Source organism: Lolium perenne, chromosome 3 (genome assembly GCF_019359855.2).
Source record: "Lolium perenne isolate Kyuss_39 chromosome 3, Kyuss_2.0, whole genome shotgun sequence".
In the NCBI taxonomy this organism is placed as follows: Eukaryota; Viridiplantae; Streptophyta; class Magnoliopsida; order Poales; family Poaceae; genus Lolium; species Lolium perenne.
Window position 1 is genome coordinate 328,800,363 of NC_067246.2, and position 24,720 is coordinate 328,825,082.

At 47.3% G+C, this 24,720-nt stretch overlaps 1 protein-coding gene and 2 long non-coding RNA genes across 6 annotated transcripts in view; 1 reads left to right on the top strand and 2 right to left on the bottom strand.

Annotated features, from left to right (window-relative positions):
- The window catches only part of LOC139838646 (uncharacterized), a 42,800-nt gene extending 26,044 nt beyond the window's left edge, over positions 1–16,756 (bottom strand). Inside the window, exons 1-3 of one of the 2 annotated variants that reach the window (XR_011756328.1) lie at positions 16,670–16,756; positions 16,101–16,186; positions 14,470–14,842 (exon numbers count right to left, since the gene is read on the bottom strand). This is a non-coding gene — a long non-coding RNA (uncharacterized lncRNA). Of the gene's footprint in view, positions 1–14,469; positions 16,187–16,669 lie in introns of both variants that reach the window. The other variant, XR_011756327.1, reaches the window with a different exon arrangement.
- Positions 5,970–7,074, top strand: LOC127345784 (germin-like protein 1-3). 2 transcript variants are annotated; one of them, XM_051372308.2, is made up of 2 exons: positions 5,970–6,177; positions 6,250–7,074. In XM_051372308.2, exons 1-2 carry the CDS (start codon positions 6,048–6,050, stop codon positions 6,810–6,812), a joined length of 693 nt encoding a protein of 230 aa, XP_051228268.1. In that variant the 5' UTR covers positions 5,970–6,047; the 3' UTR covers positions 6,813–7,074. The 2 variants fall into 2 exon arrangements, with proteins under 2 accessions (XP_051228268.1, XP_051228269.1); XM_051372309.2 differs by having other exon boundaries at positions 6,268–7,063.
- Positions 16,757–18,444: 1,688 nt separating the features above from the next.
- Positions 18,445–21,428, bottom strand: LOC127345785 (uncharacterized). Of its 2 annotated transcripts, XR_011756325.1 has the most exons (5): positions 21,304–21,428; positions 21,008–21,215; positions 20,789–20,886; positions 20,220–20,305; positions 18,445–18,960 (listed from the first exon to the last, which is right to left on the bottom strand). It is a non-coding gene; the product is annotated as an uncharacterized lncRNA (long non-coding RNA). The 2 variants fall into 2 exon arrangements; XR_011756324.1 differs by lacking the exon at positions 18,445–18,960 and having other exon boundaries at positions 19,962–20,305.
- Between the last annotated feature and the right edge of the window lie 3,292 nt (positions 21,429–24,720).

The following is a 24,720-nucleotide window of genomic DNA, read 5'->3' on the forward strand; positions in this document are numbered from 1 at the left end:
GGCGAGGACGACTAGCGAGCCTACAAAGATGCCAGGCACGCGAGGCTACAGCGCGGTCACGCCGCAAAACCCAGCTCAGCGAGGACGACCGGCCGGCGGCCAAATGCCATGGAGAACCAGCGACGCAGCCATCATGCCAATGGCTCGGCAGATACCGTTGACCAGATTCATGTTTCCGTGATCGGCGGCTGACTTTCCATCCGCCGTATGCACCACCGGCATCCTTCTGAGCTCATCGATGAGAGAGTGGATAGGTAGGAGAGTGATTGGGATCACAGCTGACTACTGCAGAAGATTTATCTGGTGGAGCGAGCCTAGAGGCGCTGTTGCGCGGTGTCTGGTCGATGGGCGTGGGCGGCTCCGCTTTCCATGGGCCATGGCTGGATGGTGGTCTACGCTCAGTGCCATGCGGTTCGATTACAATGGGTGACTGCTCTAGATCTGTTGTCTTAAGCGATCACCTCGCATCTGGCCGGCGAGGGAGCCGCGGTTTAGAGACGTTTTGCATCCAGATAGATTGCTACGCTGGATCCAGGCCGGCTGATGCCCAGGCCGCCGGATACCCTCGGTAATAAGCAGTGAAACCTGGCCTGATTGCTTGGACAATAACGAGAATATGGATGATATATTTTCCAATCACACCATTGTCTTCGGTGAGTAACATTTTACTAGCTATTTCAGAGTTTGATGTCTAAGGTTTAGCCTACTATGATATATGTCCTTGATATAGACAACCAAACTCAACAAAACCTGGTCAGGTAATTAAACGAGCCTTCTTTGCTCTTTTTAAACTTTATAAGTTACAGATTTGACTGAGTAAAACGGTTTAATGACTGAGCTCAACTCAGACCCTACTAATGGTTTGGTCCACCAAATAGGTGTGGTATCTGGCCAGAAGTATCATAACCGTTTCCTCACATGGCTAGGTAGAATTAATTAAGGACACTATGAAGCAAATCAGATACAAAATCTTCAATGCATTGATTTACATGATGCGGCAACAGTGTGCACCATTTCTTTACATGTAGTTGGAGTGTTCGTCATTTTATTTACATGTTGGATTACTTTTCTCCTTGCATGATGCTATAAATTATGTTCCCGCGTATAGGATTGATTCTGGCTTCTTGTCGGGGGCTCCCGCTAGGTCTCATTGTTCGGAGACGAGACAGGAGAGGGTGGCGACTCACCAAGGTCTCGGGTATGGCCATCACGCAGATTGCGGCTTTACCTAGAACTTAGTACTTTGGACGTTTATTTCATTGCAACGCACGAGCAAAGACTTCTTGTTCGTCCGTTTTTTATTGACCATGTTTTTTAATCGAAATTACATATCATGCCATCCAAAGTGAACGAAACAGTAAGTACGCACGCCCTCCCACGGGTGAGTCGCCATACCACGCGTCGCTGTGCAACAAATCAATATGGTCGTTGACTTTGGCACATTAATCTTTTCATTGCCTACAAAATATTCACCGTAGTGAAGCACGGGCAAATGTCCTAGTACCTAATAATAAAAGCAAAAGCGTTTCCGTGGTTCGGTCCGTCCGTCCGTCTCCTTGGTTTTCGTCCGTCAGTGTTGCTGGTATTTGTGGTTTCCTATGTCGTGATTTCTCCCAAGTATCCGGACGACCGGATCAGACACGAGTCGTTCTTATCACAAAGCTGGTATTCCTGGTTTCCTATGTCGTGATTTCTCGTAAAGTACCGGGGCGTGACACGTTCTTCTCACAAAGGAACCGGAGCTGACACGTTCTCTTTGTTTTGCCTTTACGAGTCTTTATATGAGAGTCATAGATTGACCTACATCAGATCAAGCCTTCCAAGATGCTAGGAACGTGAGATAGCCAGGGCTATAACGCGGTCAAGCCGGAAACGCCAACACGGCGAGGACGACTGGCCAGCCTTACGAGATGTCAGGCACGCGAGCTAGCACGGTGACGCCGGAAACTCCAGCACGGCGAGGACGACTAGCGAGCCTACAAAGATGCCAGGCACGCGAGGCTACAGCGCGGTCACGCCGCAAAACCCAGCTCAGCGAGGACGACCGGCCGGCGGCCAAATGCCATGGAGAACCAGCGACGCAGCCATCATGCCAATGGCTCGGCAGATACCGTTGACCAGATTCATGTTTCCGTGATCGGCGGCTGACTTTCCATCCGCCGTATGCACCACCGGCATCCTTCTGAGCTCATCGATGAGAGAGTGGATAGGTAGGAGAGTGATTGGGATCACAGCTGACTACTGCAGAAGATTTATCTGGTGGAGCGAGCCTAGAGGCGCTGTTGCGCGGTGTCTGGTCGATGGGCGTGGGCGGCTCCGCTTTCCATGGGCCATGGCTGGATGGTGGTCTACGCTCAGTGCCATGCGGTTCGATTACAATGGGTGACTGCTCTAGATCTGTTGTCTTAAGCGATCACCTCGCATCTGGCCGGCGAGGGAGCCGCGGTTTAGAGACGTTTTGCATCCAGATAGATTGCTACGCTGGATCCAGGCCGGCTGATGCCCAGGCCGCCGGATACCCTCGGTAATAAGCAGTGAAACCTGGCCTGATTGCTTGGACAATAACGAGAATATGGATGATATATTTTCCAATCACACCATTGTCTTCGGTGAGTAACATTTTACTAGCTATTTCAGAGTTTGATGTCTAAGGTTTAGCCTACTATGATATATGTCCTTGATATAGACAACCAAACTCAACAAAACCTGGTCAGGTAATTAAACGAGCCTTCTTTGCTCTTTTTAAACTTTATAAGTTACAGATTTGACTGAGTAAAACGGTTTAATGACTGAGCTCAACTCAGACCCTACTAATGGTTTGGTCCACCAAATAGGTGTGGTATCTGGCCAGAAGTATCATAACCGTTTCCTCACATGGCTAGGTAGAATTAATTAAGGACACTATGAAGCAAATCAGATACAAAATCTTCAATGCATTGATTTACATGATGCGGCAACAGTGTGCACCATTTCTTTACATGTAGTTGGAGTGTTCGTCATTTTATTTACATGTTGGATTACTTTTCTCCTTGCATGATGCTATAAATTATGTTCCCGCGTATAGGATTGATTCTGGCTTCTTGTCGGGGGCTCCCGCTAGGTCTCATTGTTCGGAGACGAGACAGGAGAGGGTGGCGACTCACCAAGGTCTCGGGTATGGCCATCACGCAGATTGCGGCTTTACCTAGAACTTAGTACTTTGGACGTTTATTTCATTGCAACGCACGAGCAAAGACTTCTTGTTCGTCCGTTTTTTATTGACCATGTTTTTTAATCGAAATTACATATCATGCCATCCAAAGTGAACGAAACAGTAAGTACGCACGCCCTCCCACGGGTGAGTCGCCATACCACGCGTCGCTGTGCAACAAATCAATATGGTCGTTGACTTTGGCACATTAATCTTTTCATTGCCTACAAAATATTCACCGTAGTGAAGCACGGGCAAATGTCCTAGTATCTAATAATAAAAGCAAAAGCGTTTCCGTGGTTCGGTCCGTCCGTCCGTCTCCTTGGTTTTCGTCCGTCAGTGTTGCTGGTATTTGTGGTTTCCTATGTCATGATTTCTCCCAAGTATCCGGACGACCGGATCAGATCGACACGAGTCGTTCTTATCACAAAGCTGGTATTCCTGGTTTCCTACGTCGTGATTTCTCGTAAAGTACCGGGGCGTGACACGTTCTTCTCACAAAGGAACCGGAGCTGACACGTTCTCTTTGTTTTGCCTTTCTGAGTCTTTATATGAGAGTCATAGATTGACCTACATCAGATCAAGCCTTCCAAGATGCTAGGAACGTGAGATAGCCAGGGCTATAACGCGGTCAAGCCGGAAACGCCAACACGGCGAGGACGACTGGCCAGCCTTACGAGATGTCAGGCACGCGAGCTAGCACGGTGACGCCGGAAACTCCAGCACGGCGAGGACGACTAGCGAGCCTACAAAGATGCCAGGCACGCGAGGCTACAGCGCGGTCACGCCGCAAAACCCAGCTCAGCGAGGACGACCGGCCGGCGGCCAAATGCCATGGAGAACCAGCGACGCAGCCATCATGCCAATGGCTCGGCAGATACCGTCGACCAGATTCATGTTTCCGTGATCGGCGGCTGACTTTCCATCCGCCGTATGCACCACCGGCATCCTTCTGAGCTCATCGATGAGAGAGTGGATAGGTAGGAGAGTGATTGGGATCACAGCTGACTACTGCAGAAGATTTATCTGGTGGAGCGAGCCTAGAGGCGCTGTTGCGCGGTGTCTGGTCGATGGGCGTGGGCGGCTCCGCTTTCCATGGGCCATGGCTGGATGGTGGTCTACGCTCAGTGCCATGCGGTTCGATTACAATGGGTGACTGCTCTAGATCTGTTGTCTTAAGCGATCACCTCGCATCTGGCCGGCGAGGGAGCCGCGGTTTAGAGACGTTTTGCATCCAGATAGATTGCTACGCTGGATCCAGGCCGGCTGATGCCCAGGCCGCCGGATACCCTCGGTAATAAGCAGTGAAACCTGGCCTGATTGCTTGGACAATAACGAGAATATGGATGATATATTTTCCAATCACACCATTGTCTTCGGTGAGTAACATTTTACTAGCTATTTCAGAGTTTGATGTCTAAGGTTTAGCCTACTATGATATATGTCCTTGATATAGACAACCAAACTCAACAAAACCTGGTCAGGTAATTAAACGAGCCTTCTTTGCTCTTTTTAAACTTTATAAGTTACAGATTTGACTGAGTAAAACGGTTTAATGACTGAGCTCAACTCAGACCCTACTAATGGTTTGGTCAACCAAATAGGTGTGGTATCTGGCCAGAAGTATCATAACCGTTTCCTCACATGGCTAGGTAGAATTAATTAAGGACACTATGAAGCAAATCAGATACAAAATCTTCAATGCATTGATTTACATGATGCGGCAACAGTGTGCACCATTTCTTTACATGTAGTTGGAGTGTTCGTCATTTTATTTACATGTTGGATTACTTTTCTCCTTGCATGATGCTATAAATTATGTTCCCGCGTATAGGATTGATTCTGGCTTCTTGTCGGGGGCTCCCGCTAGGTCTCATTGTTCGGAGACGAGACAGGAGAGGGTGGCGACTCACCAAGGTCTCGGGTATGGCCATCACGCAGATTGCGGCTTTACCTAGAACTTAGTACTTTGGACGTTTATTTCATTGCAACGCACGAGCAAAGACTTCTTGTTCGTCCGTTTTTTATTGACCATGTTTTTTAATCGAAATTACATATCATGCCATCCAAAGTGAACGAAACAGTAAGTACGCACGCCCTCCCACGGGTGAGTCGCCATACCACGCGTCGCTGTGCAACAAATCAATATGGTCGTTGACTTTGGCACATTAATCTTTTCATTGCCTACAAAATATTCACCGTAGTGAAGCACGGGCAAATGTCCTAGTAACTATAATATGAGAAACCATACCTTGGCTCGGTAGTCATGAACCGGCTGCCATAGGTCTCTTACTTAGGTTCGCGTTTACGTGAGATTTCCGTACGAAAAGTACACATTATAGCGTGCAAGTCACATTATGTAAACAAAAGGGAAATGCAGATATACCGATATGTCATTAATTAGAACAGTCAAATTTGTGTCATTAGTTTACTGACAAAGTACTCAGATGTACAGTTGTATGCGTACGTGCTAGCTAGTTTGCTTGGATAATACGATAACGATTTGGTCCGATGCTTAACGTGAAGCGACACTGATCGCTGACGCTACGGAGTACCTCTAAAAATACAGGACTGTCGCGCCTCTTACGGACATTAGGCCAACTAGCTACGGAGTACCTCTAAAAAACAGTACTTACGGAGTAGCTAGCTAGCTCTAACAACCCAATCGATCAAGCTGACGATACATTTTCCTCTTGCACCTAATTGGTTTAACCGGATCACGTCGTCATCTATAAATACAGCCTCCCAAACTTTCCTCTTCTTCAAAACGAATGTTCCTAAGACCCTAATTAGCCACCTACAGTTTGCTCACGCAGCAAAAGAAGCTCCAAATACCAAACCTGATTAACTAGAAATCATGGCCAGTCTTCCCACTGTCCTCCTCGCCGCCTGCACAGCCCTCCTGGCCCTCGCCGCGCCATTGCTCGCCGGTGACCCTGACATGCTCCAGGACTTCTGCGTCGCCGAATACAAGTCCCTCGAAGGCCGTAAGTGTGACGATCTTCTGTGAATACTCGTCTCGCAATGGATACATGCATATATAGATCGTGCATGATCAGAGAATGTTACCGGTGCAGCACTGCGTGTGAACGGTTTCCCGTGCAAGAGGCCGGAGAATGTGATGGCGAACGACTTCTTCTCCGACGTGTTATCCCTCCCAGGCAACACCGGCAATCCGGTCGGTTCTGCGGTGACGGCGGTGAACGTGGACAAGCTCCCAGGACTCAACACCCAAGGCATGTCCATTTCTCGCGTTGACTACGCGCCTTGGGGCGTGAACCCGGCACACACTCACCCTCGAGCCACCGAGATCCTCTTCATGGTCGAGGGCTCACTCACTGTGGGCTTCGTCACCACCGCCGGCAATCTCTTCACCCGGACTGTCTGCAAGGGCGAGCTCTTCGTCTTCCCTCACGGCCTCGTCCACTTCCAGCGGAACAACGGCGGCACACCAGCCATGGCGATCTCGGCGTTCAACAGCCAGCTTCCCGGTATTCAGTCCGTCGCCGTGTCACTGTCAAGGGTGTCGCCGTCGATGCCCACCGATGTGCTGGCCAGGGCGTTCCAGATCAACGCCGGCATGGTGGACGCCGTCAATTCCAACTCCGCGCCTATGTACTAGGCGTGCATGATGCATGCAGTTGGATGGATCGTACGATCCCTGTCTACGTACCGCGCCAATAAATCATCCGCCGTTCCTGGAGCCATTTCGATATGGGCACCTGAACAAACCCCGTGCTATTAATTTTTTTTTTGATAGTATGTAACATTGATCTCCAGAATTTTCTCTAATCTGTCAAAGTCGCAAAATTATGGTGCAAAACATTTCCCCAATGATGCAAAATAATTCCAAATATGTAACATTTTCTCTGCGCGCGCACATAACATTTTATAAAATGCGACATCATTTTGCAACATTTCTCTGCAATACGTTCAACATTATACCCTATATAAAGTTCAATCAATTTAACACCCCTGTTAGCAATTGGAGCATTGTAGATGGTCTATTTTTCCTACATTTACGTTGCCCGTTACTTGACACGTATCCCTCTTTTACTCGGTTAGCTATATCGGTTTTACATCTCTTTTTTTCTTTTGCCGGGCATGCGACCGGCTACCGGCTGTGTTTATGATTTGCCCACTTTTCTTGAAAGTGTCTATTATTTGCCACATGACCACCACCTGTCAGTGACACATAAAATGGCAAATGATAGAAGTGCAAAGAAAAGTGTGGCAAATTATAAAATCCCCCCATTGCCTTTCCCAGTTAATGTGTGGTGATTTGCCACGTCCTGCCATCATATTTTTTTTCTTACCATCAGCGTCGAACAATCCAGGAACTACACGCGGCCACACCTCAAAACCAGGAGTGTCCTTCCTCTCCTCCCTATGGCGACCCTCACCATCACAACCGCCTCCTCGCGAACGGTCCTGCCACCCGCCTCCAACGTCGCCGCCACGCCGCCGTCTGTCTCGCTCGCCGCCGCCCCCGAGTGGCTGCACCTCGCCGGCGACGACGCGCCCTTGCCTGTCGCTGTGACCGGTTCCACCGGAATGCACCCCATCCCTGCATCCACCACGTACCCGTTCTCCTGGTCGCCTAAGGAGACTCATCTGCGAAGGTATGTACAGGTTCTCATTCGGTTTAATTTTCTTTGGTCCAGTGGTCAGCTGGGACGGATGCCTGATTTTGATCCCCTCTGCAGCATTCGGATCCAATAGGGGTTGGACTCCTCATGGAAGCTGCCAGGAAGTTGCTGGGCAGCAGTTCATTTACCCGGTCAGTAGGCGCCTCTGCCGCTAATGGGAATAATGGTACAGAACTACAGATCTATTTTCCTCTATTTCACATCATGATTTCATAGATCCACTCAATTCCGCGCCATGATTTTATCGTTTCGTACAATTATTGTGCATCATGATTTGACGATCCTGTTCAGTTCTACAAAATGATTGGATGCTTCAGCTTGCTCCCCTCTCCTGGTTCCATGGCTTGGTCTTTGGTGCTTGTGGTTGATCATTGATTATCATTAATTGTTTGCTTTTCACTTTACTCCCCTCTCCTTCTTTTCTTTCTAATGATGTTGCGGTTTTGCAGATCCCTGACCTTTGCCGGTGTCATAGTCTCTATGTGTGGCGGTTGGTTTCTGCTTTGCTGGGTCATGTTGCTGGTGTTTTCATTCTTCAGTTTCTTGGGTTCGCCTCTGCTCTCTCTTGATGGGACTAGACCTTCTTTCTGCTTTGCTTTACAGATCTAAATTCCTGTAATAAAGACAATATATAACTGACATGCAGGCTAGAAGAACAATGCAATCCGTCCTTCTAAAAATATGTATGACCTGATTTTGGACTCCTCTGCCATCTGGTGTTTGGGTTTTCATTACCTGATTGGACTCCTCTGCCATCTGGTCTTTGGGTTTTGGTTATTCTGATCCATCTACTTCTGTTGGTGGTTTGTCTCAGCTGTTTTCTGTTGGTCACGGTGGTTCAGTAAATGGTTTATGTGTCTTTCAAGTGGGGTCTTCTTCATCTGCTGTCGTGGATGGTGCCTGATGTTATGACAGCTGCTCCAGCTGATCATTTGCTCACCGGTATGAGACTGCATTATGGAACCCATTTTTTCTGTCCGCAGTAGATAGTCATGATTATTCAGGAAATTTTAAAGATAGGGATTAGGGCTTAGTGGAAAAACAGCTCTAAATGTTCATTTGTGATCCTACATGCCTTGCACTATGGTTTCTGTCTTCTAGACAATATATTTTGTTAGTCAAATGCAATTTTTTAGTAGCCATTTTCTGTTTTTTTAGTCCAACTTTAGGTATACATCAGCACACACTGGGTAGGAACATGTACTGCATTGATTTCTTGCTTCTCTGTTCAATTCATTTTTTAGTATGCCACTTCATTTTTTCTGAATAATCATGATGCTGAGTTCGTTGTTCGTATTAATATTCATGACTGATCTAGCACATCCTTGCTATTTTTGTAAGGCTTTAAGGCAATCTAAAAAAACTGAACAGACCACTTGCCAAATTGTTTGGCTACTGAGAAAAAAATAAGAATACACAATCTTTATAATGCACTAAGGATAGCTACAAATTTCAGAGCAACAAGACATACTTTAGGAGAGATAAACCATTAGAGGTGGAATTCTCTACCCAATTCAGTTTTTAGTACCCCAGCTTCATGAACAATGCATGTATTTTCTATGTATAACATCATGTATCTTTACATCTATATCTTATTTTTGGTTAGTGAGAAAGCCATTTATGGTCCTCTAAATCTGATTGCACTCATACATGACATAAACCTTCAGTTTTGCTCTGTGTGTCCTCTACTGCGTTTTGTCCTGATCGCACCGTGTTCTCGGCATCTACATTTGCATCTGCTGGAGGAGACTGTCATCGACAGGGCCACACTGATTCTGCGTCGGCTTCTAGGGCTCCACGTCGGCGTCGTGAGCTGGAGGACGTTACCCTTCTTTGTTGTCTGTTTCCTCTGACTGGGTTAGTTCTTATGTAATTGCGCATGATCACCAGGCTGCTTGCCTGCTGCCTGTGGGCGTGGCCGCCACGTAATTGGCAATGGTATTGTTGCTCATCCCGTGTCTCCGGGTATTGCACAGTCTGGGCTTCGCTTTCCCTTGGATGGGTCTTGAAGCTGATGTGCGGAGGAGATGGGTTATTTGTTTAGGCAAGCGGTCTGTCCATCCTATCATTGATGATAGTATTAGAGGTGGCAGTACTTTGGTTCCCCTGCTTTTGCTGGTTCATCATTGCAACCATTCTTTGGAGCCGGTTCGTCAAACCTTGGTGCCTTCCAAATCCTGTTTTATTTGCTGTATATACTTCGGACTTCCGTGTAATGTCAAAACGTGTCGTTTAGTATGTATCTTAAGGTTTAAAAAATGAATGGACTCTGCATTTCTTTTTAGATATTATCCTGTGACATAGAGAATTGCTACCAAATTTGTATCTTAATGTTTAAAAATGCATGCCGCTTATTTTATGTTCATATGAAGAGTTTGGTAGGCCAATAGTGTGACTTCAGGAGAAAATATACACGAGTAGAAACAGGGCCTTTTGCACCGGTTTAAAAAGGCCATATTGTAACATCCCAACCTTGTTTATCTAAATAAATGAGTGTTCATGAGCATTGCATGCATATAGTTTGCATTTGAGTAAAATTTGCATCAAAGTTGAATTGTCTTTAATTATGCAAACCCTTCTCTATTTCTTTCTCATTCAAATCTTGCAAGTTTTTTCAAAATAGACAACATGGTTTTGTTGTCATTCAACAAGTCCATGTGTGTTTAATACATTCTCTGGAAATTTGAGTTTCAAACAAAATTCAAACAGTTTTCAAATTTGAATTGATTTTAGAGAAACAAAAATCAGAAAAAAAGAAAGAAGAAGAAAAAAAGGGAGAAACCCTTCTCTCTCCCTAACCTGGGCGCAGCCCATCTCCTTCCATCTCTTTCTCTCTCCCTTTCTCTCTGGCATGGCCCAGTCGGCCCAGCCAACAACCCACCGCAGCCCAACACCCCGCAGGGGGTTTTGTGCAAAATTGCACATCGTCCCCGCCGACCAAAGCTGGTTGCTGGCGGCACGCCGGCCACCCGATGGCTCCGGCGGCCCCGATCATCCCCGCCGGCCCCCGGTGACCTATATAGCCGTGCTGCCGCCGCCCCGAGCCCTATCTTCCCATTTCTCCCCTTCCTGGCGCTCTCCCGCGGCAAGCCACACGAAACCCTAACCTACTGCGACCGGCCTCCCGTCGATTAGCCGCCGGCGAGCTTCCCTGGCCGTCGTCATCGACTCCATCAGCGTCAGGGTGAGATTCCGCACCTCCCTGTGCCCTCCGTTTCCCTTCTCTCGCCCTCTAGCCCGCGCGCGTCGAGCACCCTGCCCCGGCCACCGCAGCACCTCGTCGGAGGCCTTGCTCCGGCGGGCAATCCACGGCCGCGACGCCTCCTTTAGGTCGCCTGCGTCCGCGTTCCCCACATCAGCAGAGCTCACAGTGAGCAATGGCACCGCTGACGTCAGCATGATGTCAGTGTGACGTCATTATTCCTTTTCTATTTTCTGTATTAATTTTCAGTAATTCATATCTAATTTATTTTAATTCAGAAAAATATAAAATTATATATCAAAATGTTCAGAAAAGCAAATCCTATTTAGTTATACATGTTTCATACATGCTTGAACCAATTAAACATCAAGCCCTTAATGAAACCCTAAATCGACCCCCCCTTACGTCGGGATCGATGCCGAAACCCCCCTTATTTTTCCGTCGATGCACCTAGGGTTACCCAATCCCCTTAATATGACATGTCATCATATTGTATGTGCATTGCATTGTACCCTATCTTGATTGTGCTCTTCCTTTCCGGTATTTTGTTCTTCTCGATAGGGACCGAACGCGAGCTTGAGATCAACGCCACCGAAGAGCAGCATCAGAACAACGAGGGACAAGGCAAGCCCTAACCTGGTTCATATATGGTTTCGAAATGCTTTACTTTTGGTTCTTACATATTGCATTCGCTTCAAATATGTTTTATCGGCACTTGTAGATATCCTATGTGTGCATATTCCATCCTTGTAGCCCAGAGTTACTGATCCACCGCTCCTAGCAAAACTAGGTCTGAGCTTGTTCACATCGCTAGAGCCGTATATGTGTTATGCTTAGCCATGCTTAGCTGTTGAAGTCTGATCCATCCGGTTGATGAATCAGAGCTACGAATGAACCTAGTTTGACAGGATGACGTGGAAAGATCAGTGATGATGTTATAAACATGCTAAAGGCTTGGATGGGCCGCCACATGGGGATGTGGTGATTTGACTCGTTCTCGCCGATACTAGGACCTGAGTTCTCGCCTTCGGAACCAAGACTAAGCGTACAGCCACATGGGGCCCATGGGAACCCCTTGGCCCGAACTTACCTAGCTTACCCATGAGTCAATTAGTTTGCGAGTTCCATTTGCCATACGCATGGGGGAAGAGGTGGAAAAGGTTTTCAAAGTGCATCATATAGGGTGTGACCGGGGTGAAGGATGCTGGAGGCATTGAACTAGATCCCCTGCACACAATGACCGGGACCGCCTCGGAGAATGGCTACCTACGATGACGGAGCTCCCCAGTTAGTTTGACTCATGGAATAGGTGAAGTAAGGGAAAGGTTTTGGTCGACCACCCTCTGCCAGCACACCAAGGAAGTGTGTTAATCTATAGTGGCATTAAGAGTCGGTCGGCGCGTGTAGGTAAATTTGTACACCCCTGCAGGGTAAATCTTTTCAAAAAGCCGTGTCCACGGTTATGGACGACTTGGTGATGGATTCTGTGATCATAGACAACTTGAACCTAATCGTAAAACTTGATGTCAATATGTGATAAGGATCCCTTCTTAGGTTGTCGAGGGGGTGATCCTAGGTGATAGGTTCAGGTGATGATGAAGATTCGGTGGATTCAACATGATGATCTTAGAGCTAGAGTTGTTATCGCTCTCTTACCCCTTTTGAAAATGGTCTAAATAGACGAGCTTCTGCTCCCTCCTGTTTACAAAGGAAAATTGGCTTTCCGCAAAATAAGCTCCACATAAAGCCTCGCATACCCGCTTTGCTAACATGTTGTACTAAGTCTTGCTGAGTCCATGTACTCAGCCTTGCATGCTTTGTTTCAGACGAAGTTCTTCCAACTGATGGTGGCTTCTACCTTGACGTCGACGAGTAGTTCGGAGTTCCTCAGGCGACAGCCTGAGACTTATGGGATGGGACGTCGCCTTATGTTATGGCCTCTTAGGCCCTTTGCAGTCTTGTTATCTAGATAACATAATTTGCTTTCAGTTGCTTGTTGGACTGTGGTCAGTGACCTCTGCGTGTAATAAATTTGGATCTTAACTCTGCTAAGAGTTGTAATATATTTGCTTTGAGTCGTAGAGTCACTGTTGTGTTACCGATTCTCACCCTGTAGGCCCTAGAGATCTAGGTTAGGCTTATGCCAGATGTGATATCTGGGTTTGTCTAGCCCCGACCTCCGGGAGTCTTGTGTGTTTTGGTATCAGAGCAGGACTGCCTATAGGAAACCCTTTCGACTGGTCGATGTTGAGTCTAGTAGTTGTGAAAACTATTTGAGAGCTAAAAGTATTTGCAAAAGCATCTGAATAGGATTCTTTTTACTCCTTATCTGGTGTCATTCTAATGCTGAGTCATCTTACCTTGTTTTGATTGAAAAAGGTTTTACATATACCCTGTTATTTCCAAACTTAGAGGATATACGGGTTTGGGTTGTTTTCTCTAAAAAGTACTCCGTACTTGGTTGCTTAGCTCAGTGTTCCTAAAGCTACATCAGTTGATCTGAATATTGTTCCTTCTATTCAGTGAATGTTATCATTCCGTTGAACTCTTACCAAGGAATTTGTTTCTCATGGTCTTTGTCTTTCTCTTCAGGATGGCTGGTCGTGGTCGTGGTCATAACCGACGTGGACAAAACAATGTTGAACAGGAACTGCCGCCACCTCCCACAATGGTGCAGGTTCTTAACAACATTGAGACCAACCGCCTGAGGAATGAACAACTCCTGGAGCGTGTAGCTCAAAACACAGAGCGTCGTCCCGACAACTGTGTCACACTTGGGGACTTCATCCGTGCACTGCCTCCTGTCTTCACCCACCCCAAGGAGCCTCTTGATGCTGATGATTGGCTTCGCACCATCGAGCGCAAGTTCAACGCTCTACATGTTCCACCAGGTGAACGCGTGAACTTCACCACCTACCAGTTAGAAGGTGCAGCTGGTTCTTGGTGGGAAGGTTTTCTGGCTCTTCAAGCGCCAGGACATGATGTTACCTGGGAGGAGTTTGTCACAGCTTTCCGTGCAGCCTATATCCCCAAGACTGTCATGGACATCAAAAGGAGGGAATTCCTGGACTTCAGTCAAGGGAAGCTGGATGTGGAGACATATGGACATGAGTTCACTCAGCTGTCTCGCTATGCACCACATGATGTGGTTGATGATGCTGACAAGCAAGATCTGTTCCGCAAGGGACTTAACCCCGAGCTTCGCTATGAGATGCTGCCTTTCACCTTCCAGTCATTCCAAGACCTGCATAACCGTGCTCTTCTGATGGAGAACGGAAGGAAGGATATGGAAAAATCCAAGAAGCGTGAAGAAGGTGATTCTCGTGCGTCTTCCTCTCACAACAAGAACCGCCGAGTCTGGATCCCTTACAGTGTTGTACCTCGTGCTCCCTATGCACCAAGGTCTTCTGGCAATAACTCTAAGCCACTGTGACGCCCCGGAACCGGTACCATGAGGATTCCAGCGAACCCGCCGAAATCCGCACGATATCGATCCAGAGACGCCCTCCGACACGACGTGCGCGACGAATCCCACACGTGATGCCAGAGGAATTAACACGAGCGGTAACATTACAACAGGATTACAATAGAGCCCACAAGATACATATATTACAACAACGACTCCAACGAGTCAAGATACAGATATACAATACAAAGATCCAAATCATACAGAAGATCAAATACGTCCGAGTACGGACAAGATACAAATTGGACTAAGAGTCCTGAAGATAACCAGCGGCGTCCATAACCCTGCCCAGGCCAAGCCGGAAGGGAAACCTTGCTAACGTCATCATCTCGTACCTGTCAAAGTCGGGCCATCGGTTGCCGACAGGAGGGGGAGGAGACAAAAAGAAAGGAAGGCGAGGGTAAGTACCATTGGCACGTACTTGCGAGACAAGACCAGCTATGCTCGCTGGTGGGCGGTATAAACTTCACCCGGCTATATGTGGAGTTTAGCGGCAGCAAAGCTACTATCCAATAGAGACACGCTACAACATCCGTCTACTCAGAGAAGATAAGAGAGCGCACAAGGTAACAGATAAATACTACACAAACATAACCCAGCCGATTACACATATCCCCTTCAACAAAGCGAAGAGGCAATGTAAAAGGCACTCAACGGTGGACAAATTTTATTAGGTATCGGTTGTGGTAATGCTATATTACTACACAAGTTATTATCAGATTATTAACAACAAGTATAAGGTGTAAGTTGTCCTATGATCAAGCCATACAATTCCAAGTCGTCCATAACCGCGGACACGGCTTATCGATAAGATGTACACCCTGCAGGGGTTGCCCAAATGTAACCATACGCATGCTCGAACCCACTTACTACAGGTGGAGTCTCACATCAAGACCGTTCCCAATGCAAGAGAAAGTTTAAGGGGAGCCACCCCACTAAGCTACCCGTGACGAAGTTCGGCCGTACTCCGATACGGACCCAGAGGTTTGTGCCAACGGCTAAGCTAAGTGTGAACAACCTGCTTTCGCTAATCGTTCCACGATATGAGTACAGAACAGAATATAAACACCCGAAGGCAACAGAAGTAAATCGTGCATCGTGCATATGAGCAAATAAAACCAGGGTTGTGGCTCCCAATAAACAGACTCGAGGAAAGGTAGTGGGTGATGGGGGTCCCACTCCCCCACGTACGGGTAGAGCGCTCAATCTCGGAACAGATAACAAGAACTCGGGTCCTAGGGGACATTAGCGAGTCAAAGTTCCGATGCTTTCGCAAAGGGGCTCACAGATGCCTCTGCTTACAATTTTAGTTGTTAACAATAAAATAAAGTGTGATTATCTCCAACAAAAGATATAGCATGTGATAACCTCCCAACAAGATATCCCGAACATCTCGAGATATCAACAAGACCCTAAACTCGCCTACGACTCGCAAAGCTGGCAAACAACAAACAATAGGTAGGGCGAGGAGGTGTATCTCGGACATATAGGTAACAATTGGATAGGACACGTGACACAACAGAATCGCAACACAAGGATAGCAATAGATCAAAAGAGCATGTAAAAGTAAAATAGGTGAAGGGGTGGGCTCGCCTGTGAAAAGCTGCAGAAGAACTTGTCGAAGAACTCGTCGTATCTCACATCATCACTTCGTGATCCTATCCGAGAAGAAGCAAATGCTGGAACACACAACGCATGCAAGTCTTACTACTACGGATATAAGGATCAGCATGATCATGATATGATATGCATGGCAAACATGATGCGGCGGTGCAACTTATCCATATTAATCGGAGTCGGAACCCCGGACAAACAAATTAGGTTGGAGTTGCATTTCTACCGACAAAGTTCAGTGTTGATTAGCATGGCATACATGGCAGGGGTGGGCTACTTCAATATTAAACGGAGCGGGGAAATCCATAGTCGGTATCCGAAATACTCCGCATATATATTAGGTGAACATGCATAACTATCAACGCGCGACATGATGCGAGATGCAAACAAGCATATGAATGGCATATTCATGTTCCTCACGTTTTTCTGATCAATTTTCATATATAACACATTTTATTTCGAGTTACGGTTTGAGAGATACGATTTTAGCAAGATTTTGCAAAACAAAAATAAAAGAACAAGAAAACAGAGAAGGGAGAGGGCCGGACCAGCTCTGGCCCGCGTGAGGCGATGATTAGCGGGCTGCTGCGCGTGGGCGATGGCTACACCGGGAGAGAAATGGGCCAAGGTCCGGAGACGCGAGATCTGATGGAAAAGAACATAAAAAGGTTGGGTTAAAACACACCAATGGGATTTGAACTCGGGATCTCTGGTATGGAACCAGGGCCGAACCAGTGGGCTGGTAGAGGGTTGATGAACAGTACCAGGCGTACAACAATATGAGGTAGCACAGGCCGGACTTCAGGATATGACCATGGCGGACGGAAAACAATACTTGTAGAGCATCGATCCGGCGATTCGGGGCGGGCCGGGATGCGAGAGATAGCGCGTTTGAAGCGGAATAACATGGGGAACTTTACGGTGGCGGTCATGGTGCCAGGGACCCACCGGAGCGCCGCCGGCGACGGGTACCTGCAGCGGCGGGCAGCAGCCAACGATGAGAGCACGCTAGGGAGAGAGAGGGAGGTCGTGGAGAAGCTCGGGAGGACGGGAAACTCACCAGGATCGTGAGGAGAAGGTCGAGAGATGGCGGGAGGTCGGAGACGGCCGGATTCGTCGAGTTTCTCGCCGAGCATCGGAGATGGAATTGGCGAATTTGGGGGTGATTGGAGATGCCCCGGCTCGATTCCTTTGGGGAAGATGGAGAGGACGATGGTGCGGTTCCTCCGGTCGTCTCAGCTCGGCGAGGAGCACTGTGGCGACGGCATGGTCGAGGTCACCTGTAAGGCCGGCCATGGTTTGTTTGTTCGTTTCTTCTCTGTATCCTTGCGTGAAGAAGAAGAAGAAGGTGGAGGGGGAGACAGAGGAAGTGGCGGCGGCAGGAGGGGAGAGGGGCTAGGGTTTGGCACATGGATTAAAAAGGGGAGGGCAACGCAGGAGCGGTGGTGGTTGAGAGGGAGAGGACCACAGGCTCTCCACGCCATCTTCGTGAGGAGGTAGACGACAACGGAGGGAGATACTTTTCTCATCGAAAGGGTAAGCAGGCCGGGCTGGGCCAAGGAAAAAGAGGGGAGGTGGTCGCGGAAAAAAAAAGGGAGAGGCAGGCCTCCGGGGTGGAACTAGATGGGCTCTTTGGGCTGCTCCGGTAGGTTAGGTTAGATTAGGGTTTTTTCAAACCTTTTTCTTTCTTTGTTTTAAAACCAGATTTGGAAAACCATTTCAAACCAAACCAAAGCAGTACAAATATTTATTTTGAATTTTGAACATTTAAAAATAATTTTATTGGTTAGGTAGGTTTGGTGTTAGAGTGTTATTAAAAGAAAAGATGAGGAAAAGTTTTACATAGAAACCATATGAGAGGAAACAAAACAAAATAATATAGGATTTATAAAATAATTTTATTTGTAAGAACAAACATGGATGATATGATGCATGATGCATGATGATGCATAAAAGAAAAATAACAAACAAAATCTATAGGGGTACTACCCTGGACCGTTACAATCGACACCACTAACAAGGAACCTCGCCCCGAGGTTCCACGTCAAGGTACGGGGGAGAGAGGTGGACTATCGGATCTTCTGGCGACGTGTCGATCTCCTCGACACCACTAACAAGAGTTCTTGCTCCACGTAGATCGGCGACACCACTAACAAGAAGTCGTGGTTCTGATGTTGATGATGCATTTGCGTCGGGACCTCCGAAGATCAGAACTAATAGGTGAAAGGTAAAGATCGTCCAACCCACGTAGAGACCTAAGACTCGGAGAAACAGATAAGAGGAGATTCAAAACTCGCAAGGATAAGAGGAGCAAGAATGGCACAAGGAGAAAAATAGAGCTAATCAGATCTATCCAACGAATTTTCAGAAAATAGTTTTGACACTAGACACAACAACGTCCGTTGGCAAGGTTATCCTACAGGCTGGACTAGTGGGGTACCGTCAACCTGAGCTCTGATACCAACTTGTGACGCCCCGGAACCGGTACCATGAGGATTCCAGCGAACCCGCCGAAATCCGCACGATATCGATCCAGAGACGCCCTCCGACACGACGTGCGCGACGAATCCCACACGTGATGCCAGAGGAATTAACACGAGCGGTAACATTACAACAGGATTACAATAGATCCCACAAGATACATATATTACAACAACGACTCCAACGAGTCAAGATACAGATATACAATACAAAGATCCAAATCATACAGAAGATCAAATACGTCCGAGTACGGACAAGATACAAATTGGACTAAGAGTCCTGAAGATAACCAGCGGCGTCCATAACCCTGCCCAGGCCAAGCCGGAAGGGTAACCTTGCTAACGTCATCATCTCGTACCTGTCAAAGTCGGGCCATCGGTTGCCGACAGGAGGGGGAGGAGACAAAAAGAAAGGAAGGCGAGGGTAAGTACCATTGGCACGTACTTGCGAGACAAGACCAGCTATGCTCGCTGGTGGGCGGTATAAACTTCACCCGGCTATATGTGGAGTTTAGCGGCAGCAAAGCTACTATCCAATAGAGACACGCTACAACATCCGTCTACTCAGAGAAGATAAGAGAGCGCACAAGGTAACAGATAAATACTACACAAACATAACCCAGCCGATTACACATATCCCCTTCAACAAAGCGAAGAGGCAATGTAAAAGGCACTCAACGGTGGACAAATTTTATTAGGTATCGGTTGTGGTAATGCTATATTACTACACAAGTTATTATCAGATTATTAACAACAAGTATAAGGTGTAAGTTGTCCTATGATCAAGCCATACAATTCCAAGTCGTCCATAACCGCGGACACGGCTTATCGATAAGATGTACACCCTGCAGGGGTTGCCCAAATGTAACCATACGCATGCTCGAACCCACTTACTACAGGTGGAGTCTCACATCAAGACCGTTCCCAATGCAAGAGAAAGTTTAAGGGGAGCCACCCCACTAAGCTACCCGTGACGAAGTTCGGCCGTACTCCGATACGGACCCAGAGGTTTGTGCCAACGGCTAAGCTAAGTGTGAACAACCTGCTTTCGCTAATCGTTCCACGATATGAGTACAGAACAGAATATAAACACCCGAAGGCAACAGAAGTAAATCGTGCATCGTGCATATGAGCAAATAAAACCAGGGTTGTGGCTCCCAATAAACAGACTCGAGGAAAGGTAGTGGGTGATGGGGGTCCCACTCCCCCACGTACGGGTAGAGCGCTCAATCTCGGAGCAGGATAACAAGAACTCGGGTCCTAGGGGACATTAGCGAGTCAAAGTTCCGATGCTTTCGCAAAGGGGCTCACAGATGCCTCTGCTTACAATTTTAGTTGTTAACAATAAAATAAAGTGTGATTATCTCCAACAAAAGATATAGCATGTGATAACCTCCCAACAAGATATCCCGAACATCTCGAGATATCAACAAGACCCTAAACTCGCCTACGACTCGCAAAGCTGGCAAACAACAAACAATAGGTAGGGCGAGGAGGTGTATCTCGGACATATAGGTAACAGGTGGATAGGACACGTGACACAACAGAATCGCAACACAAGGATAGCAATAGATCAAAAGAGCATGTAAAAGTAAAATAGGTGAAGGGGTGGGCTCGCCTGTGAAAAGCTGCAGAAGAACTTGTCGAAGAACTCGTCGTATCTCACATCATCACTTCGTGATCCTATCCGAGAAGAAGCAAATGCTGGAACACACAACGCATGCAAGTCTTACTACTACGGATATAAGGATCAGCATGATCATGATATGATATGCATGGCAAACATGATGCGGCGGTGCAACTTATCCATATTAATCGGAGTCGGAACCCCGGACAAACAAATTAGGTTGGAGTTGCATTTCTACCGACAAAGTTCAGTGTTGATTAGCATGGCATACATGGCAGGGGTGGGCTACTTCAATATTAAACGGAGCGGGGAAATCCATAGTCGGTATCCGAAATACTCCGCATATATATTAGGTGAACATGCATAACTATCAACGCGCGACATGATGCGAGATGCAAACAAGCATATGAATGGCATATTCATGTTCCTCACGTTTTTCTGATCAATTTTCATATATAACACATTTTATTTCGAGTTACGGTTTGAGAGATACGATTTTAGCAAGATTTTGCAAAACAAAAATAAAAGAACAAGAAAACAGAGAAGGGAGAGGGCCGGACCAGCTCTGGCCCGCGTGAGGCGATGATTAGCGGGCTGCTGCGCGTGGGCGATGGCTACACCGGGAGAGAAATGGGCCAAGGTCCAGTAGACGCCAGATCTGATGGAAAAGAACATAAAAAGGTTGGGTTAAAACACACCAATGGGATTTGAACTCGGGATCTGCTGGTATGGAACCAGGGCCGAACCAGCTGGGCTGGTAGAGGGTTGATGAACAGTACCAGGCGTACAACAATATGAGGTAGCACAGGCCGGACTTCCAGGATATGACCATGGCGGACGGAAAACAATACTGTAGAGCATCGATCCGGCGATTCGGGGCGGGCCAGGATGCGAGAGATAGCGCGTTTGAAGCGGAAGAACATGGGGAACTTTCTGGTGGCGGTCATGGTGCCAGGGACCCACCGGAGCGCCGCCGGCGACGGGTACCTGCAGCGGCGGGCAGCAGCCAACGATGAGAGCACGCTAGGGAGAGAGAGGGAGGTCGTGGAGAAGCTCGGGAGGACGGGAAACTCACCAGGATCGTGAGGAGAAGGTCAGAGATGGCGGGGGAGGTCGGAGACGGCCGGATTCGTCGAGTTTCTCGCCGACATCGGAGATGGAATTGGCGAATTTGGGGGTGATTGGAGATGCCGCGGCTCGATTGCTTTGTGGAGGATGGAGATGACGATGTTGCGGTTCCTGCGGTCGTCTCAGCTCGGCGAGGGAGCACCTGTGGCGACGGCATGGTCGAGGTCACTGTAAGGCCGGCCATGGTTTGTTTGTTCGTTTCTTCTCTGTATCCTTGCGTGAAGAAGAAGAAGAAGGTGGAGGGGGAGACAGAGGAAGTGGCGGCGGCAGGAGGGGAGAGGGGCTAGGGTTTGGCACATGGATTAAAAAGGGGAGGGCAACGCAGGAGCGGTGGTGGTTGAGAGGGAGAGGACCACAGGCTCTCCACGCCATCTTCGTGAGGAGGTAGACGACAACGGAGGGAGATACTTTTCTCATCGAAAGGGTAAGCAGGCCGGGCTGGGCCAAGGAAAAAGAGGGGAGGTGGTCGCGGAAAAAAAAAGGGAGAGGCAGGCCTCCGGGGTGGAACTAGATGGGCTGCTGGGCTGCTCCGGTAGGTTAGGTTAGATTAGGGTTTTTTCAAACCTTTTTCTTTCTTTGTTTTAAAACCAGATTTGGAAAACCATTTCAAACCAAACCAAAGCAGTACAAATATTTATTTTGAATTTTGAACATTTAAAAATAATTTTATTGGTTAGGTAGGTTTGGTGTTAGAGTGTTATTAAAAGAAAAGATGAGGAAAAGTTTTACATAGAAACCATATGAGAGGAAACAAAACAAAATAATATAGGATTTATAAAATAATTTTATTTGTAAGAACAAACATGGATGATATGATGCATGATGCATGATGATGCATAAAAGAAAAATAACAAACAAAATCTATAGGGGTACTACCCTGGACCGTTACAGCCACCCTCTGGTGGTTCAAGCTATCGTCCTGCTATGGGTACTGTGCCTAGTGGTGCTTGCTACTCTTCTAGTCAGCCTGGCCACTACTCAAAGGAGTGCCCCCAGAAGTCTGCTGGTCGTGGATATTCTCAGTCCAAGAAGGATGACAAATATTCCTCTGGTCGTGCTCGTCTGACCCATGTCTCTGCTGATGAGGCCGAAGAGGATCCAAGCGTCCTAATGGGTATGCTCTATATAAACTCAATCCTAGCTACAGTTCTGTTTGATTCCGGAGCATCGCATACATTCATATCTCAAGAGTTTGCACAAAAGCATGATATACCCTTCGAGACAATGCCCTCACCTCTAGAGATTACAACTCCCGGGTCTCGTTGGCAAACCATCTGGATTACCCGTGAGGTCATAATCAGTATAGGGCCAGTGTGGTTCCCCACCTCTCTCATTGCCCTCAAGTCAACTGACATTGATGTCATCTTGGGCATGGACTGGCTAGTAAAGCATAAGGCTGTCATTGATTGCGCAGCTAGGTCTGTTGTACTAACCAATCTTTCCGGCAAAAGTGTTCTATACTGGGCTCCATCCGCAAAACCTCCGTCGGCAAGGTTTACCCCTGAAGCCGAGTTGTATGACATTGAAGCCCTGCCTAAACCAGAAATCTCCGATGTCTGGGTGGTCCGTGACTTTCCAGATGTCTTCCCTGAAGAGTTACCTGGCATGCCACCTGATCGAAGTGTGGACTTTGTCATTGAGTTGGTTCCCGGAACTGCCCCTGTTTCCCGGAGACCATATCGTATGCCTCCGGAAGAGTTGGTTGAATTGAAGAAGAAGTTAGAGGAGTTAGAAGAGAAGAACTTCATCCAACCTCGTACTTCCTCCTGGGGTTGCCCTGCCCTCTTTGTCAAGAAGAGAGATACCAACATTCCGCGGCTGGTTGTTGATTACCGTCCACTCAACGCAGTGATAATCAAGAACAAATACCCTCTTCCTATAATCAATGATCTTTTTGATCAGTTGTCCGGTGCCACAGTTTTCTCCAAGATGGATTTGAGATCAGGGTACCATCAAATCAAAATCCGCAAGGAGGACATTCCAAAGACAACATTCACAACTCGTTATCGTCTTTACGAGTACACTGTCATGTCCTTTGGCCTTACAAATGCTCCAGCCACTTTTATGCGGCTCATGAACTCTGTTTTCATGTAGTATCATGACAAGTTCATCGTGGTCTACATCGACGATATTCTGATCTACTCCCAAACCGAAGATGAACATGAGGAACATCTCCGTCTGGTGCTAACCAAACTTCGTGAGCACCGTCTCTACGCCAAGTTCTCCAAATGTGAGTTCTGGTTAAAAGAGCTCATATTCCTTGGTCATGTTATCTCTGAAAAAGGTGTTGCAGTCATTCCAGATAAAGTTCAAGCCGTTCTTGACTGGAAGACACCTAAGTCAGCTAAGGAGATTCGAAGTTTTCTCGGTCTGGCAGGTTATTACCGCCGATTCATTGAAAATTTCTCCAAGATTGCCAAGCCAATGACCGATCTTCTCAAGAAAGATAAGAAGTTCGAATTGTCAGAAAAGGCTGAAGAGAGTTTCCAGGTTTTGAAAACCAAGCTGACTATTGCTCCTGTGCTCGTCCTTCCGGACACAAGCAAAGACTTCGTTGTCTATTGTGATGCCTCTCTCCAAGGGCTCGGATGTGTTGATGCAAGATGGTCATGTGGTGGCCTATGCCTCCAGATAGTTGAAACCACATGAGCTAAATTATCCTACTCATGATCTCGAGCTTGCAGCTGTGATCCATGCTCTTAAGCAATGGCGACCTTACCTTTATGGTAATCGTTGCGAGTTGTACTCGGATCATCAAAGTCTGAAGTATCTTTTCACCCAGCCGGATCTAAATATCAGACAGAGAAGATGGCTGGAAGTCATCAAAGATTATGACTTGGGTCTCAACTATAAACCCGGCAAAGCCAATGTCGTTGCTGATGCGCTAAGTCGGAAGTCCTATTGCAACAATCTGATGGTTAAGCAAGCGCAACCTTCTCTCTATGAGGAACTTGCAAAACTCAACCTTGAGATTGTTCCTAGTGGATTCCTTGCTAATTTAGAGGTGAAGCCCTCTCTTGAAGACCACATCAATAAGGCTCAGAAGCAAGATTCTGGCATTACCGAGATCAAGAAGAACATTGCTAGCGGAGTTGCTAAGTGTTTCTCCATTGATGATCAAGGTACCGTTTATTTCGGTAAACATCTAGTCGTACCGGATAAATCGGATCTGAAAGAGCTAATCCTTAAAGAAGCTCATGAATCACCCCTCTCCATCCATCCTGGTAGTACCAAAATGTATCGGGATCTTCGCCAAAGATTCTGGTGGTCTGGGATGAAGCAAGAGATCGGTAAGTTTGTTGCTGAATGTGATGTTTGTCGTCGTGTGAAGGCTGAACATCAAAGACCTGCTGGCACTCTCCAA